Source organism: Musca autumnalis, unplaced genomic scaffold, assembly GCF_047663935.1.
Source record: "Musca autumnalis isolate F117 unplaced genomic scaffold, ASM4766393v1 scaffold_3, whole genome shotgun sequence".
NCBI lineage: Eukaryota > Metazoa > Arthropoda > Insecta > Diptera > Muscidae > Musca > Musca autumnalis.
The window spans coordinates 75,149,448-75,169,721 of NW_027411866.1; the positions used below are offsets into that span (position 1 = coordinate 75,149,448).

The window sequence follows — 20,274 nt, forward strand, 5'->3', positions numbered from 1 at the left end:
AATCTCCGAAACAAATTTCAAAAGAGATTTAAAAAGTTCAATGACCCTCGGGATAGGGATATGTTTGTTCACTATCAGCGTGAATTTAAATTCCTGAACAATTTTCTTTATAAGCAATTCCTTCTTAATAAGGAAAATGAAATCAAATCAAATCCTAAATCATTCTGGTCTTTTATAAAGTCAAAACTTCAACATACTGATATTCCAGCGAGTGTTAACTTCAACGGAAAAACTTCGCAGTCGGGTGTAGATACAGTGAATTTTTTTGCAGAATTTTTTAAATCCAACTTTGAGCCTCCTTCGTCAAATTATGATGAAGGTCATATAATTGAACCTAATATTAACTTAGGTTGCATGCAGATTTACAAAGATGAGGTCCTTGATGCAATAAATGAAATTAAGTGCAGTTTTAAATCTGATTCTGACGGTTTATGTTCTTATTTTTTAAAAAATTGTTCTAATAGTATTAGCTATGCTATTACTCATATATTTAATCTTTCGCTTAAAGATGGTTTATTTTTATCATGTTGGAAAACATCACTAATAACACCAGTTTTCAAAGATGGGGAAAAAAGTGATGTCACTTGCTATAGGCCAATATCAAAATTGCCTTGCATTTCTAAAGTTTTTGAGCATATTATTTACAAAAAAATATTTTTCTTAACTAAAGCTATTATTACGCCTAATCAGCATGGTTTTTACTCTGGTAGATCTACAGTTACTAACCTTACAGTGTTCAGTGAGCATTGTATTTCTTCACTGGAGCAAGGTAGTCAATTGGATACAATATACACGGATTTTTCAAAAGCTTTTGATAAAGTGCCGCATTCTATATTAATATCTAAATTAAAATGTTTAGGGTTTCACTCGACATTCCTACGTTGGGTTTCATCATATTTATCCGGCAGAATTTGTAGAGTTGATGTTGGTGGATTTATATCTAATCCTTATCTACAAACATCAGGAGTGCCTCAAGGAAGTATTCTGGGGCCTCTGTTGTTTAATTTATTTATTAATGATATTGCACTATGTTTCCAAAATTCCAAATTTCTACTATATGCTGATGACCTTAAGATTTTTCGTCAAATAAATTCTCTGTCTGATGCTGTTGGTTTACAACTAGACTTAGATAATCTTGTTTTATGGTGCCGGAATAATAAATTATCGCTTAATATTACAAAATGCTTCCACATTTCCTTTCATAAAATTAGTCATCCTATTCAGTGTAAGTTTACATTGGGTAATTATACTTTGGCAACAGTTACATCAATTCGAGATCTGGGTGTTGTTTTTGATTCGTGCATGTCTTTCCAACCTCATATAGACTATATTCTGCCGAAGGCCTATAGAATGTTGGCCTTTTTTAAAAGAAACTGCTATAACTTTTCAGATCCATATACTCTGAAAGTTATTTATACATCTTATGTTAGATCTAAAGTTGAATACGCCTCTATTATATGGGATCCACTGTTTAAAACTCAAATATCTCGAATTGAAAGATTGCAACGTGTTTTTATCAAATTTGCTCTAAGAACATTTACGTTTAATGATCATGAAGCATATGCATCAAAATGTTTACTGCTGGGCTTGCAAACGTTGGAGCAGCGACGGAACTTGCATTCTGCTCTTTTTGTTTTTGATATAATTAACAACGCTATTGACTCGCCTGATTTGTTGTCGCTTATACCGCTGTATGTACCTCCTAGGCAAATGAGATACATCAATGTATTTAATGTTCCACTTCATCGCGTTAACTATGCTCTTCACAGTCCACTGACAAGAGCTTTTTGTTATATTAATGCTATTGGCATAAATTTTCAAAAGAAATATAAACAATATATAGAGTTTAGCATTTCAAAAGAATCTTTCAAATTATATTTTGCTACAAAATTTGATTAAATTTATTTCTCTACTAAATTTTAATTAAATGTATATAACACTTAATATATTCAGGCATAGTCTGTAAGGAATAATTTTATAATATTCTTAAGACTGAAATAAATAAATAAATAAATATTATACTAAGTTAAAGGACAATTCACAGGATATTATTTTCTTGATCCAATTGATCCTTTTACATTTTTGCAACCTCTTTCGTCAGAAGTCTTACTGGTCTTCTCACAAAGGTCTATTGGTATTCTCATCTTGGTTTTTATGAGAAGTTATCCTTATCTTCTATTAAAGACATGTCCTTTTTGTTCTTGAACTCAAAAAGTAAAACAATATGAAATTTTCTACAAAAATGTTCCACCGAAAATTATATGGTAGGTTTCCCATATCCAAGAAATCTATATTGTCACGTTGTTATTGTCCTTTATCAGTTTTACCCGGTACTTTCTCAAAAAAAAAACCGTATGTTTATGTATTTCGGTAAATTTCGCATAATTTATTAACTACATATGTATGAAATTCGGATGATTACGCTTTCAAATTAGGGATTCATCCCACCATAACTCAGACAAATGGCGAATCTTTCTCCTAGGATTCATCATATACTTAATGAGGGTTTAGATGTAGACATTCAAATAACCGGATCTGTCCGCTAGGAACAGATATAGTTCATGTGTATCCGAGTTTTCTACACAATCATCGGGTAAAAGTGATAAAGGACACTGAAAACATTACAATATCGATTTCTTGCCCTAGTGGACCGACCCTACATAAAGTTTTCCTAGCAACATTTTTGTAGAATATTTTCACGCACGAAATCTCCTCGTGGTGGTCAAACAACAGAAACATTGCAGTAGTCGGTAATGCATACCTTTTTCCATTTTTTGTGCAATCACATCACAGGTCGGAATTTTGATCGGATCCTCACCAAATTTTGGGGGTTGATGGGGGTCTCACAGAGAAAGAAGTCTATTGATGGTTGGCGTACATCCCACTTTTCCATTTTTTATTTGAGTTGTACTGACGATGCACTTAAATGCGTTTCAACAAAATTGACCTGTATTAATGTTTAATTTTAATATTTTGAATTTTACCAGTCAAAAGCTTATGCACATGTGTAGTGGTGTAGGGTATCACATTGTCGACCCCGACCTGACTATAGCCTTGGCTCACTTGTTTTCTCTTTTTGAAGAAAAAAATCTGCCAAAAAGTTACGTAGTTTTCTCGGAAAAAATCATGAAAAATGGCTTTTATTGAGCTTTACAACTGGTGGTCTCTTTTTAAGACTACGCACACTGAAATGTTGGCTTACATCCAGTTTGAAACTTGGTCATGAATTGCTTATAATTTTTATTGCATGTTGTCCTTATGATTTGTATTGCCCCTTCATTTTCACATATTTTGAAAGCTTAAAGATTTTCTCACGCGGGAGAATTCCGTCCAGAAAACACTCGTGCAACAAAAAAAACGACAAAGTTTGCTATTTTTCAATGTAAGATTCGGCAGAAACAATATTAATATGTTCGAATGTATTCGAATGAATGTCCTTTCTAATGAATATGTAAGGAAAAACAAACACATTCGCCTATATGGGCCAAAATATAGGAAAAAGTTACAAATTTTTGCACATTTTATTCATTTTGAGTGATATAGGAATTCACTCTCGGAGTCGACCCGGAGTCGGAGTCGGAGCCGGAGTCGTGAAAAAATCTCTTCTGGAGTCGGAGTCGAGCCAAAAATACCTCGACTCCGAAACCCTGCTTCCAACAATTCAAGAATACTCCCTCTTTTAGAGACATATTAAATATGTGAGATATAGCACAAACAATGCTTTTAGAACACTTTTTTAGAAAAAAAGCGCATATACCATCAGAATCACATTTAATATCATATTTTAGCTCATTAATGGCTTCTAACACTTCCTGTGTACTAATCATAATATTGCCAATGTTCAAGTTTGTTTCTGGTGTATTAATTGCAACATTATTAATTGATGGAATTTCAAAATTAGACTTAAAATAATCTGCAAAAAAGTTTACGGCTTCCGCGCCCGATAGTGAAGTTCTTCCATTGAACCTAACAATGGATGGAATATCGCTTTGTTGCTTCTTTGATTTAATGAAGGACCAGAATGCCTTAGGATTTGATTTAATTTCATTCTCCTTATTGTGTAAAAATTGTTTGTATAGAAAGCTGTTAAGAAAATTGAACTCACGCTGATACTGTATAAACATTTGTTTATCCTCTTGACATTTAGATTTATTAAATTTTTTATGAAATTTGTTGCGAAGATTTTTTAATTTTGTAAGATTGCTATTGTACCAAGGTTTCTTATACATTCTAGATTTCTTTTTTGGTACATTTTCAATGAGAACATTGGAAATTGTGTTTAGGAATATATCATAACAATGACTAGTCGAAAAATTAGCAAATAATGACATCCAGTTCACCGCATCAAATATAGAGTTTAGCATTTCAAAGTTACATGCATAAAAATTGAAATTTGCAAAATCATTATGCGAATTATTTTCAATATATTCGAATGAATCAATTTGTACAGCCAGTGGCTTAGATATAGTGGATATAGATCCCATATATTTTTTCGTCCGGCTTCGCGTATTTGCTGAACCAAACATGCTATATATGTCCGAGATCGATGAAATTTGGAATGTGTGACTGAATTCGGCCTGGAAATAAATGTGCCAAATTATATCGAAATCGGTTAAGATTTGGATATAGCTCCCATATATATTTTACATATTTACAGTGGTGTAGGGTATCATATAGTCGGCCCCGACCGACTTTGATGCTTTCCTTACTGGTTTTTAACTATATATGGTTTAATCCATTCGAATTGGTCCACAGATATTTCTACGATTTTTGATTCTAGTTGGAAACATTCTTACTATGTCTCTCAGAGTAATGAAAACACTCTTAAGAAAAGGACCTTACAACACTGTGACCTACGCGTTTTTACTCCACAAAGATTTAAATTTGATTTAATAATTCATTTTCCACACTTTTCTTTTTTTCCTTCTTATTCAATAAATGGGTCACTATCAATAACCAAGAAATTGTCTAATTGACCCGATTGCCCCCAAAAACAATTTTACGTCGACAGAATGTCATTGAAATTGAAATGCAGCATTTTAATCATTTCACGACAATGGTCAATTAAATTATACACTCCAATTGCGGCTGTGGTGGGGCTGTTGACAATCTATCATTGGATCGTTTTCTTCCTTCATCTTTCGCCTTTTTGTTTTGTTTTTGACACTTAATTAAACTCTAACTTTCGATTTGTGTGTCTTCTAGTTTTCTTCGTTTTATTTCGTTTCGTTGTGGGAAATTTCACTTTAAATGCTATTAAACCAACAGACTGACCTAAAAATTTCAACCACAGCAATTCAACCCTTCTCCATTACACCAACAACTGCTTGCCATAGTTATTGGAAATATTGAAAAAGAGTCAAAGAATAAAGGGAGAAAGAAAAGCCCGAATAGGTAACATTACGAAGAAAAGGTAACACGTAAGTAACGTAAGTGTTAGGGCGGGAAACGAGGTAGAAAAGTTTGAGAGCAAAGTTAATGAAAGAAATCATAAATGCCAACCATTTGAAAGCACAAAGAAAGAAGGAATCTTTCTTTCATTAGACAAGACATTACAATATTTTGTTTTGAAGTTTTCTTGCGGAATCAAATGTGAATTCATTTTTAAATTTTAAACCATCGATTCATTGTAAAATAGATAGTATACTTTTAGGCGGAAATATAGATAACATATATCAGTTTGGGAACAGTAAAGTCGAAAACCATTACTCTTTAAAGTTAAGAACTAGGGAATAACTAGAGAGAATAAGATAAGATAAATCGATTTTCATGTTGGACGTCCGCTAATTCTTTAACTATTAAACCAATAAGACAAAAACTATGATGTTTGGGGTTTCTAAAATAATTTATCCACCCATAAATATAGTTCTACTTAATAATGATGTAGAATTTGTTACACACCATAAGTGCTTAGGTCTTGTTATTGATAATGAACTATCTTTTAAAAACCATATGGATATTTTATCTGGTAAGGTATGGTCTTCTCTTCGAAGAATACACTCAGCAAACTTCATATCCCTCTCAATATCTGGAAAAAACTTGCCCATGCCTTATTGATGTCCATGGTATTATATGGTATTGAGATAGTTTCAGGATCAGCTGGAGTAAACATCACGCGACTAAAAAGAATAGTAAACTCAATTGTGCGATTTGTTTATAATGTCCGAAGAAGAGATCATATTTCGAATTATGTGAAGCAATTTATTGGCTGCTCTTTTGATAGTTTTATCTCCTATCGAACCCTTTTGTGATTTTATAGCAATGGTGGGCAAATTGCGAGAGACTCATGTATTTTTTACACTTTTGTGTATGAGGCCGAGCATTTCTGCCCAACAGTGTTTTATAGTATAATTAATATATCCTTTGAGGAGAATATTTAGTTTCTCGCATTCATCAAGAAACCCACAAATCATTATACCGAGAATCTTTAAGGATTGTTCTCATTCCAATAATGTGTTTAGGCTTAAACTTCTCCGACATTTTGCTCAGTTATAGTTCTTATGCCCGTAATTTCAACGTCTGGGTAAACGGGTAGGTAGCTATCTATTAGTTATCTTTACCTACGCGTTTGTTAATTTCTACATACCATTTACCACGGCGTGTAAATTTTGAAATCATGTGGTAATATTGGTGACTTTCATTCATGATTTCGCAAAATCATTGCCACATAGAAGTGTTTTACAACTTTGAACACATTGGCAACGATTAACCAGGTAAAATCCTTGGTGTAAGTAACACGGCCGTTTTTGACTCGGTAACGTTACCTATGCGTTGAAATTATAAAATGTTGCTTACACGGGAGATATCTGTGAACTCATAGATAACTACGCGTTGAAATTACGGACATTATTTTACTGATATTTTCTTCTTTTGTCTCTTTTGAAGTGTTTTTATTATTATTTATTTTTTGGACTATTGCTAACCGGGACGTGTTGTAATAATAATTATAATCATTTGCAAATATATTGATGGCTGGGGAGCCCAGGAATATTTTACAATGAATGTTTCATTTAGTTTGTAAGATTTTATTACTACTCAGATTTGAAGAGCTGTGTAATACTTATATATGGTCATTAGGTCTTGTTATTACAGAAGATAATGAAAAAATAAATAAATAAATGTGTAGACAGAGAAATTCTCTCAGTGAGTATGTTCGAATTGAGTCTGCTTAATATGCACTCAATTTTTAAAATGGCAACAACTATACATTCTTAAACTATTTATTTTGGTAAAATACAATATTTGGGTAGTCTTTGGCCTGATCTGTATCCTCATATAAAAATTATGAAAAATATCTTGCAATTAACCCGCAAAACTTGTCTTCGAAAAATTATGAGTTATTTGGTTTGATTCACAATGCCGCGTATAACTATAGACTAATAAATGTATTGACAGAGAAATACTCATGTTATACGCGGTGTTGTGACTCAAGCCAAATAACTCATCATTGATGTTCTACAGTCTCAAAATTTTTGTAATTAATCGTAGTTTAATACAAAAAAATTTCAAGAAAATCGAAGAGTACAATCATTGATTAAAAATTGATTTTAAATTTTAAATCGCGAAAATTCCGTCCAAGCCCACTGTGCAAATTTTTTTTATATTTTTTGTTAGACAGCTGATAAAAAGACAACAAAATAGAATAAAAAAGATAAAAAAAAAGATTTTTTTCTATTTGGACCAATATTAAAGAAGTTATGAATATTTCTTTGCACATAGTTTTCACAGAATTTGACATTTTCAAGACGCGATATCTCTGGAACCGTTAGTCAAAAACATTTTGAAAATGTACTAAAATATTTTGTGGATGAGCAGTATCACAACAGCAAAAAATAAAGGAAATCCAAAAGCTCATCTTGACTGTGTCCGATTTCACTCAGAAATCCCCATATGTACTTGGTACCTAAAACTATTATTTCGATGAGGCAAATTTTTGGTCGTATTAAATTGTATATATCCTCTTTAGCCTAAAAGCTGACGGTATAAAGATAAATAATTAAATTTTAGTCAACACTGTGTCTGTTATCGATGCAATGAAACATATTTTTCAATAACACACAGTGGTTCATAATATTTTCTTTCCTGGCTAAAATTCTATAACTTTGAAAAATATAATTAATATTTTAATTGTTCCATAGGTAACGCCTTTTAATTAAAATTTCATCGAAATCAGACAAAATGTTCCTAATATTCTTTTGATTTTTTTTAAATTTTTGCATTATAGTGTTGCGTTGTGTTAGTGATAACACTGCTCAACAAAATTGAAAAAGTTGAATGTTTCAGACGAAGTTGCAGTTGTTTCTAGATGAAATCGGCGAGATATTTTCAAATCCGGTCCCGGGTTTTCTCCATCAGCTCTTGTTTTTGAGATATAGCTCAAAATCGGTTTTTACGAGTTTTACCCAGACTTTCGTTATTTTCGGATACAAACAAATATTTTTTGTGGGTTTTTCTATATATATATATATATATATATATATATTAAGGAGATGTTGTACGCTCGATACAAATCGTTTTTGAAATAATTATGGTGAGTATATATCAAAAAATATAGAAAATATACGACGGACCTTGTAAAAATTGCATATTTTGAGTACTTTAAGCTGTAATTACGTCATCAGGGGAAGTCATAGGATCTTCATATGGTACTCCGGATATGCTTAGGGTGTTTACTATATAATCCGGTATTCAAATGTATAATATAAAGTTCATAGCGCCCATGATTCCGCCATAACCTATAAACCATCAAATTTCCTCAAATTTCAAAATATATGCAAAAATTCCACAATTTTTATACATTTCGCCCCGTATCTCCAAAACCGTTTTTCTGAATACTTTCTTTTTGTAAAATATACCCTGGAATGTAATACACAACTCTTCAGAACATGTCATTGTTGTAAAATGCCTCTATGCCGTTTTTTTCTGTAAATTTTTCAACGACAATTTAATAAAAATGTAAATAATGTAGTGAAATCCGAAATGCGAGAATAAACTGTTGGTGTAAAGAGTGTTTGAAATACATGTTGTAAGATATACACGGTGCTCTTGAAACAATTTTAAATGGAAGGTGCTTACACCTTGGAAGTTTTTGCGGATTCTGAAACTAAAATGTTCATAGATGAGAAAAATCAAAAAACCATTTTTGAGATATAGAAGTTAAAATTGGGACAATTCAAATTCAATTCAATTCTGTATCGCCCCCTTATAAAACAATGTCATGAAGGATGCGCCTTAACTAACTTTTGATGAAAACCGCTTACACAGGGGAAGTTTTTGTGAATTCTGAAACAGCAATGTTCATAGATGAGAAAAATCCAAAAACAAGAAAAAATCGCTGTAGGGATTTTTAAATAAATCGCGGTCAAAATTCAAATTTTTAGGTGTTTTATAGGTTTTCACGATTTTGCTTGGAAACCGTAAGTCCAATCGAAATGGAGCTAAAAAAAATGTTGTAGCTGTGAAAATTCTCTAGAGGATTGACGTTTATAATTTGTTCCCAGCCTGTACCGTTTTTGAGATAAAGAAGCTCAGTTTAAATTTTTAGATTTTTGTTAGGGTTTCGCGATTTTGCTTGAATACGGTAAGTCTTATCGACACGGGACCTGAGAAAATCTTAAAGCTGTGAAAATTCTCTACAAGACTGGCTTTAGTAACTTATCCTAAGTTGTACCATTTTTTTAGATATATGAGTTTAAGTTGGGAATTTGCAGTCATCACATTGTTTTATAAGGGGGCGATACAGAATTGAATTGAATTTGAATTGTCCCAATTTGAACTTCTATATCTCAAAAACGGTAATACCGACGAGAATACCATAAAAGTCAATCTTGTAGAGAATTTTCATAGCTGCAACATTTTCTTTAGTCCCATTTTGATAGGACTTGCGGTTTCTAAGCAAAATCGTGAAAACCTAAACAACACCTAAAAATGTCAACTTAAATCGCGATTTATTTAAAAAGCGCTCCGGCGATTTTTTTTGTTTTTTGACTTTTCTCATCTATAAACATTGTAGTTTCAGATTCCGCAAAAACTTCCGAGGTGTAAGCACCTTCCATTTAAAATTATTTCAAGAGCACCGTGTATATGATGCAAAATTCCGCTGAAACAACATGAAGTAAGCATTTTAGAGTTTCAGAATGTTCTAAATAATTGTTGAGAACTTCATTTGGAAGATTTTTGCAAAATGTTAATTGGTTCAACTCCCAATAGTTTAGCCGACCGATACTGACCAGAATTTCAGCAATTATGTAAAATGTTCTATATTTTATAGATTTTGATGCCCTAGATGGAGTTTTTCTTATGTGGTTTTTTAAAAAGATAAGTTCTACTAGTTTAGGGCTACAATATTGCTAAAGACAGCAAGGCCAAATTTCTATTCGTTTCTGAGATAAAGGTCTGATAAATGCAAAAAAGTGTAGATTTAGCCCGGTTTAGATGAGGCCATAAAATCCGAACTGGATCTGACAGGACAAAACCCTACTAGGGTTTTTGTAGTATAAATGTGTACTTTCAAAACATAGATAGTAAAAGTTGTTTGCATTTTGCGGCGCGAACGTCAAAAAATTGAACTATAAAATTGCGAAATATTTTCCATTGTATCGATTACAGACACTTTGCAGACAAAAATTTTGTTTTTTCATTTTTGTTGTTGTAAATATTCACTCAGTTATTCACTATCAATTACAAGAGTTTTTGTTGCATCAGATTTTAAACAATTTTTGCAAAAAAATTAACTTCATATTTGTTTAAATGTTAAATAAATTCGTAATGAAACTGGACAAGATTTATTTTTAATTAATAGCAGAGGGTGTGATTTAAATTATAAAAATTAGTTTGGGGTCTGGAGGTACTTAATTATATAGCAATAAATATTCAAAAAATTCAATTTTTAGTGTTTTTATGGGTTGTACGCGCTTGTTCCATAGAGTGCATCTTGTAAACTTGGCCGAACTTAGGTTCGATTATTTTTTAGGGAATGAGATTGGACTCTCTGGATACGGAATAACCACATTTGGGCTGCAAATATTTGCAAATCTTCTGATGACTGCACTTTTAAAATAAGGGATTTTGCACGAAATTAACATAAATTTAGCGGTGCATTTGTATGGGAGCTATATCAAAATATGCACCTATCTTGAGAAATGTTTGCCAGGAGGAGTTTAACCCCCGGAGACACTAAAATACCATATTATACCTAAATATGGTTAAAAATATTGGATAACAAGTAAAAATTCAACGAATCGGGGGTACCATAAAAGGGGCTACATCGAAACATAAATCTGTGTTGAAAATATTTTGTAACGCAGTGAGAACACGGAATGCAAATTTACAGCCAAGTTGGTTTAAAAATGTGGTCATGATATTCAAAATACCTTAAATTGGGAGGTACGGTTACATGGGGGCTATATCAAAAAGTACACCTATGTCCATAATTTTTGGTGAAAATATTTTGTGACCACTAGGAACCCTAAGTACCAAATTACAGGTAATTTGCTACGAAATTGTGGCTTAAATCATCAAAATACCGAAAATCTTAAGGAACCGTTATATGGGGGCTATACCAAAACATCAGCCGATATAGTTCATATTTGGCCCATTATTACCCACAGGTACAAGTTAAGTTTGTGCCAAATTTCAGTGACGTATCTCAATTCGTTTGCAAGTTATTAATTTTGCGCCGCTAGATCAGTGCTTTCGACTACCGTGCACACTGGTCGAAACCACTGATCTAGCGGCGCGAAAGTCAAAAAATCGAACTATAAAATGGCGAAATATTTTCCATTGTATCGATTACAGACACTTTGCAGACAAAGATTTTGTTTTTTCATTGTTGTTGTTGTAAATATTCACTCAGTTTTTTGTTGCAAAAAATTAACTTCATATTTGTTTAAATGTTAAATAAATTCGTAATGAAAATGGACAAGATATATTTTTAATTAATAGCAGAGGGTGTGATTTAAATTATAAAAATTAGTTTGGGGTCTGGAGGTACTTAGTTACATAGCAATAAATTTTCAAAAATTCAATTTTTTAGTGTTTTTATGGGTTGTACGCGCTTGTTCCATAGAGTGCATCTTGTAAACTTAGCCGAACTTAGGTCCGATTATTTTTTTGGGAATGAAATTGGACTCTCTGGATACTGAATAACCACATTCGGGCTGCAAATATTTGCAAATCTTTTGATGACTGCTCTTTTAAAATAAGCGATTTTGCATGAAATTCATACAAATTTAGCTGTGCATTTGTATGGGAGCTAAATCAAAATATGGACCTATCTTGAGAAATGTTTGAAAGGAGGAGTTCTACCCACGGAGACACTATAATACCATATTATAGCTAAATATGTTATTAAATATGGGAAAACAAGTGAAAATTCAACGAATCGGGGGTACCATAAAAGGGGCTACATCGAAACATAAATCCTTATTGAAAATGTTTTGCAAGAAGATTTTATACGCAATGAGAACACGGAATGCAAAACTACAGCCAAGTTGGTTTAAAAATGTGGTCACGATATTCAAAATACCTTAAATTGGGAGGTACGGTTACATGGGGGCTATATCAAAATGTGGACCTATGTTCGTAATTTTTGGTGGAAATATTTTGTGACCACTAGGAACCCTAAGTACCAAATTACAGCTAATTTGCTACGAAATTGTGGTTTAAATCCTCAAAATACCGAAAATCGGAAGGTACCGTTATATGGGGGCTATACCAAAACATTAGCCGATATTGTTCATATTTGGCCCATTATTACCCACAGGTACAAGCTGAGTTTGTGCAAAATTTCAGTGACGTATCTCAATTCGTTTGCAAGTTATGAATTTCGCGCCGCTAGATCAGTGCTTTCGACCACCGTGCTATGGTTACGTTTGACAGACAAGTATGCCGAAAACAAGACATGTCTAATTTTTTTTTTGCTAAAATGGTTTATTTTTGAAAATGGTGGATCCAAAGAGGTCCAAAAATACACATAGGAACAGCGCAATATCTAAAGCAGTGTTGGATACACCTTAAATAACTAAAATCGCCATAAGATGGGAAGCAGGTGTAAGGACAACAACATCTCCTGCAGGGTATGATCAAATAATTATACGAATTTTTAAGCAAATCTCTCAGAGGTCCTAAGAGAGGTTAAACATTCCTAGGAGTAGTTAAATATGCTAACAGAAGAATATCACTTTCTCTTAAACAAGCCCAGCAAAATTTGACGGAAGGGGTTCTTTGCAATGACGTGATTTCATGTCATCTTTTGCATTGGTTCAAAGGAAGTCGTGAAAGATCCGATCTTTTCATTAGGACTTGAACCAATGCAAAGGAAGTCGTGAAAGATCCGATCTTTTCATCAGCATTTGTACCCATTCCATCGATCCAATAGAGATGATGTTTGTGTTTTTATTTACACACCTGTTTATTTTCATTTTGGTATGTTTCAGTACTGCAAAAATCTACTAATTTTTACTATTTTTTTCCGATAACATAAAGGAAAAATTGTCATCGTAGTAAAAATAAGTACATTCTTGCAGTTTCTGGAACAGACCAAAGTTGTTAGAACTGTCGTCGTGATGTTGTCTTACATTTCCTGCATATCAAACAACTAAAATTTCTAAACAATTGGTATTATATCGACGCCTCCAAACGATAGTATGCTAAGTCGACTTAGCATGTTTTCAAGTTCTTTACATTTTTACATTTTACGTCCTTTAACTTAAATTCTGTCAAATTTTGGTAATGATCGGTCAATCCGAACAGAAGTTATAAACAAATGTTTACTTAGCATTGTAAAGAAGGTCAAAGAAAACTGTAAACTTTGAGAGCTTCTCCTGCAAAACTCACTTTTCAGACTTAGCATACTATTATTTGGAGGTGTCGATATGAAGTCCCAACCATCGAGCTAAAAATAGAATCGGACTGCACACATTGCTATTTTAAAAGTTCCCTTGTCTGTTCTAAATCTGACATAGAATGAAATCAATCAAATCTCGCTTCGTGGAATTTGAAAAAAAAGTCCGAAACGAAAAGGAACAAGAATCTGAAAATAAAGAAGAAACTACTTTTGGAAAGAAACAATTAAAAATAAATTAATTAAGCATAAATGGTATTTTCCATAAAAAGTCTCCTCCCCGTTCGTTACATTTTGTTCTTAGAGATCCCTAAAGCAAGCCGGGTTGTAGATCCCTACATATTTCCGTCACTAAACAAAAGAGTATAAATTACCAAAATGTTGTTATAAAATAACAAAATTATAAAATAAAAGTAATTTACGAAATAAAAATACTTAAAGGAGTGCATTTGGAGTCCATGTTGAAATCTGAACTGGTGATGGGAAGATAATTGAAAAAACCTTTTGTAAGATGAAAGAATATCAGTTGCGGAGAACGGAGGAAGTAATCTTTTTCGTTGCAGCGGTGGTGATTACATTGCAATTTTGGATGTAAACTTTTGAAAAACTAAACTTATAAATAAATTGTAGCTATTTCATGAATTCGTTTGCATTAATAAAGAGTTTTGTTTTTCATGAAAACCATATTTCAATACAGCATTTCCATTTTCCAAACAAGACATGAAAATTTCATGCCAAGGGGTTGGTGAAAATGACATGCCAAAGCATTGGTTAAAATGACATGTCAAATCATTGGTGGAAATGACATGCCAAAGCATTCGTGGAAATGACATGTCAACGCATTGGTTAAAATGACATGCTTAGGATCCAGAAAAGAACGTCATCTTTTGGGGTCCACGCTCATATAAAATTCATCGATGAAGATGCTAAAAAGATGACATGCTAGATTACTTGCACCCATGATTGTATGTCATCTTTGGCATCGAACATTTTGCTGGGAGGTTTCATTTCAATTCAATTTCAGAATTCAAGATACCATGTTAGCGTAATTCAATTTGAACTATGTGTGTATAATTAAGCGACCCAACAAAAAAACAATTTTTTTATTGTATTTCCTACCCCGTAAAATTTGTTTCATTTGACCCAAAAACCTTGTATTCTTGTGGCTAAAAAACGATTTCTCCAAAAATATATGACGATCGGTTTTTTTCCATAGTGCTTTTTATGGGGCCAATTCCCACGACAGGAAACTATTTTTTTCCATTTTACTTCAATACAACTTGTGTTTAATGGTGTAAAAACTTAACGCTGTTTTTACTTGTTAGCATTTAAAAATATCCCATAAAACATAAAAAAATCAACATCATACTTACTATCCAAATCACCACAATTAGAATCATAATCGGTTGTCTCCGGTGAATAACGATAGTTTTGCCTATTCGCGGCATTCATTTGATTATGATTGATGCCATCAATTTGTTGATCAATTTGTTCACAACTGCTGCGACTTGCCGAATCCAAAAAGAAATCAAAATCTCGCATTAATGGACTGCCGGTAAAATGACGCCTTGAATTGTGTTGGCGAGTGTTGCTGCTGGTGGCGTGACGATTGTTTAACAAAGAGAAATTATGATGATTTTCTTGTTGTTCCTGGTGATGTTGCTGCTGCTGTTGATGTTGATGTTGTTCGTAATGGTGTTGCATTTCATTGTGCCGAGCCTCATTGTCCAAATCCATGTCGTCATCTTCATCTTCGTTATATGGGCGATACGTAAATTGGGTGGGTGACTGTAAGTGATTGCGAAAATTGGAATGATGATTTAGGCCATGATGGTTGTTTTGTGTTTGCATAGAAAGTTGCTGTTGTTGCTGATGCATTTGATGTTGCCCCAGATGTGTTGGCGGCTGATGGTGTTGTGGCGTTTCAACATCCTCATCGTCATCATCCACATCGTTATCAATATCCTCATCATTGTCACCATCCAATTGTATTTCATCGTCATCATCATCGCCTTCGATATCACCATCACCCTCATCCTCTTCAATGTCACCACGATTCAGATTGGTATGGAATTCGTATTGTATATCCTGTTCATAGAAAGAAATAAAAGAAAACAATAGAGGAAGGAAAAGAGAAAATGTATCAATAGCTTCTAGTGTTTTCCTTTTTAGTGTTGTATTTGTAAAATTGTGGCTAAGAGGCAATATGAGGAGCAATTCAGAAAGGCATTGTGGTGATGTGATACATTACCAGGGGCTTTGTTTATCCTATGTTAGTTGTCAGTCGGTCAGGACTTAATCATATAGAGTCTAGGTATACCCCAGTCGGTACAAATGTCCCGAATATTTTTTAAATAATAGATTTCTTAGATGGCATGCAGGCGATGGTTGCATGGGTCAGACCTTTGACGAACACATTAACATTTTAAGGGATGTTCTCCAGCATCTACCGTCTTCAGGCCAAAAGCTGAACCCAAAAAAAGTGTAGCCTCTTGTAGCGAGAAATAAAGTTCTTGGGACACCATCTGACAATGGAGGGCATATCGACGGGTAGCGAGAAAATCAAAGCCGTCAGAGACTGGCCACAGCCACGAAATCTTCATGAGTTTTCTTGTTCTCTGCATCTACTACCGTCGATATGTGCCAAATTTTGCCAGCAAAGCCGCAAGCCTTTACTGATTAACGAAGAGGGTTCAGTGGAGCAAAGACCAGAAAGAGGCATTAAAAAATTCAAGGAAATGTTATAAACAGCCCTCTTTTGGCCCTATACCAGATGGGAAATTTTTCGAGACAAAGACGCTAGTGAATACGATATCGGTGGTGTCCTTTCCCAAGAAATCGACCTTCAGCCGAACGATGTCGAAAAATGAGAAAAATTGCGTATATCGTCATACACCATCACAAATACCTGTATGGTCAGCATTTCCTCTTAAGGACCGATCATTCAGCTCTGCGATGGTTGCTTCGATCCACCGACGTAGCCAGGGGGGGGGGCCCGGGGGGCCCGGGCCCCCCCCGAAATGATTTTCGTTCCCATATTAGCTTATGTGTCACATTTTTTTAATTTTTGAGTAAAATTTTAAAATGTTTTAGATTTTTAAAGAAATATGTAAAGTATTTGGGTCCACTACATTGGTTTACTTATTGAAAGTATGAAATAATGAAGAAGTTAGGTTTTTTGAGCAATTTTCTGCTTAGTTGTTGGTAAGTTTTAAGGTGTTGTTTAAGCGTTTAATAGTAATTTTAGGCTGACTCTAAGTGTTGTTGAGTTCAGAACAAGATGTTTACTGGCTTGTAAACAATATATAGAAAACAAGTGAGCCAAGGCTATAGTCGGGTCGGGGCCGACTATGTGATACCCTACACCACTACCCCTGTTCATAAGCTTTTGACTAATAAAATTCAAAATATTAAAATTGGGATAGCCTTTGGTCTGAATGTCTTCATTAACACAGGTCAATTTTTTTTGAAACGCATTTAGGTGCATCAACAGTACAACCCAAATAAAAAATGGAAAAGTGGGATGTCTGCCAACCATCAATAGGCTTCTTTCTCTGTTAGACCCCCATCAGCCCAAAAAGTTCGTGAGGATCCGATCAAAATTTCGCAGTGTGATTGCACAAAAATGGAAAAAGGGATGCATTACCGACTATTGAGATATCTCTGTTATATGACCACCTAAGACAACCTACTTCACATCGTTGTAAAGGTGAGATTTTCTACTTTTATTAGCAGGTTTTGCTTTTGATATGCCCCTTTTAGAAGCGAAGATATTCGCTTTGAAATAAAACGTTGACTTTTTCTCCAAATAAGTTTTTTGCCCATTCCGACCCCTGAATATTATCCGACCATCGCCAAAATCAATAGGCTTCTTTCCCTGTAGGATCCCCATTAGCCCCCAAAATTTCGTGACGATCCGATCAAAATTGCGACCTGTTGCGTGATTACAAACAAATGAAAAAATGGGATGTATTGCCGACTATTGTGATATCTCCGTTATGTGGCCACCTACGTCAACCTACTTTGCATCACTGTAAAGATGGGATTTTCTACTTTCATAGTCAGACTTTGTTTTTGGAAGATCCCCAACCGAAGCTGTGATATTCGTCATTATTATTAAAATTGCAAAAATAAAAAGTTGGGTTCTATTAGCGGCTATTGCGATATATTCCTTGTTTGATCACCAACGAGAACCTACTTTACATCATTAGAAAGGCGATATTTTCTACTTTCATAGCCTGGTTCCGCTTTTGGTATACCCCATACTGAAGCTGAGATATTCGCTTAGGAAAAAAACGTTGTCTTTTTCTCAAAATATGTTTTTTGCCCATTACGACCCCTAAATATTATCCGACCATCACCAAAATCAATAGGCTTCTTCATCTGTGTGACCTCCATTAACCCTCAAAATTTCGTGACGATCCGATCAAAATTGCGACCTGTAGCGTGATTTCCAAAAAAGTGGAAAAATGGGATGTATTATCGACTATTGCGATATCTCCGTTATTTGGTCACCTGCGCCGAACTAGTTTACATCATTGTAAAGATGGGATCTTCTACTTTCATAGCCAGGCTTTGCTTTTGGAAAGTCCCCAACCAAAGCTGTGATATTCGTCATTATAATTAAAATCGCAAAAATTAAAATTTGGGTTTTATTTGCGACTATTGTGATATCTTCGTTGTTTGACCACCTACGAGAACCTACTTTACATCATTAGAAAGGTGATATTTTCTACTTTTATTGTCAGGCTTTGCTTTTGGTATACCCTGTATAGAAGCTGAGATATTCGCTTTGAAAAAAAACGTTGTCTTTTTATCCACATAAGTTTTTTGTCCATTCCGACCCCTAAATATTATCCGACCATCACCAAAATCAATAGGCTTCTTCCCCTCCGGGACCCCCATCAATATCCAAAATTTCGTGACGATCCGATCAAAATTGCGACCTGTAGCGTGATTACAAGGTTTAGATGGACAGACGGACAGACGGACGGACGGACGGACTGACGGACGGACACACATAGCCAGATCGACTCAGCTCGTCGAGACATTCATTTTGGTATATATAAGTATGGGTCTACGACCATTATTTCGATGCGTTACAAACTTTTTGGCCAAAACCAACTTATAATACCCTCCCCACATAGTGGTGTAGGGTATAAAAAAACATTCTTGTGGTCCTTACTCTTTATTATGTTTCAAATTTGCAAAAAAAGAACTATACCAACCATTTTTTATGATAAAACTTCTGTTCCACCGCAGTCTCGTTCGTTGAGATTATTAGAAACTGGTCTCTTGTTACAAATTAGTAAATGTCTATTGTACAAAAAAGGATTTTTCTGTCGTACTTTTATGTTTTGTTCTACCTTCCAAATGTTAATAAAACAAAGATTAATGAACTTGAGGTCAATATTTATATTTTATTTATTGCATATTATTTCCAATATTTCGAATTTACATTGAATTTCAACTTCAGAGATTTTTTTCTGTCGATTACACTGTGCAACATTTTGAATGTGATCTTGTGCAAACAATTAGAACTGATGATTTTTTGAAAGTACAGACCCAAACGACAAGAAACCTTAGTTGGGTTTTGTTGTGCGAGATCCAGCTCGGATTTTATGGCCCCATCTAAACATGGTTAAATATTGAGTTTTTAAAGAAATTCGGAGATATATCTCTGAAACCAATGCGAATCTTCTTCTGACTGAGAATAAAATATTTGGAGAAATAATGAACTCGAAAAACTGCATTTATTTCAAAATATATGCAAAAATTTCACAATTTTAATACATTTCGCACCGTATCTCCACAACCGTTAATTTTCCTGAATATTTTCTTTTGGAAAAATATTCCCTGGAATGTAATACATAATTCTTCAGAACATGTCATTGTTGTAAAATGCCTCTATGCTGTTGTCTTCAGTACATTTTTCAAACGACGATTTAATAAAAATATCAATAATATAGTGAAATCCGAAATGCGAGAATAAACTGTTGGTGTGAACTTTGTTTGAAATACGTGTTGTAAAAGATATGATGCAAAATACTGATGAAACAACATGAAGTAAGCATTTTAGAGTTTCAGAATATTCTAAAGAGTTGTTGAGAACCTAACTTATTTGGAAGATTTTTGCAAAAGGTTACTTGCAGTTATGTAAAATTTTCTATATTTTATAGATTTTGATGCCGTAGATGGAGTTTTTCTTATGTGTTTTTTTCAGAAGATAAGTTCTACTAGTACAGGGCTACAATATTGCTAAAGACAGCAAGGCCAAATTCCTATTCGTTTCTGAGAAAAAGGCCTGATAAATGAAAAAACGTGTAGTTTTAGCCCGGTTTAGATGAGGCCTTAAAATCCGAACTGTAACTGTAAATATGTATTTTCAAAAAATTCATACTAGAAGTTGTTTGCATTTTCAGTGTTGCATA

General features: G+C 33.8%; 1 protein-coding gene across 19 annotated transcripts in view; it reads right to left on the reverse strand.

The window, feature by feature from the left end:
- The window catches only part of X11Lbeta, an 815,486-nt gene that overhangs the window by 29,074 nt on the left and 766,138 nt on the right, over positions 1–20,274 (reverse strand). For all 19 annotated transcript variants that reach the window (XM_073971805.1, XM_073971804.1, XM_073971803.1 and 16 more), the window contains one exon: positions 15,217–15,931. In XM_073971805.1, the coding sequence (XP_073827906.1) occupies positions 15,217–15,931 (715 nt within the window). The remainder of the gene's footprint in view (positions 1–15,216; positions 15,932–20,274) is intronic.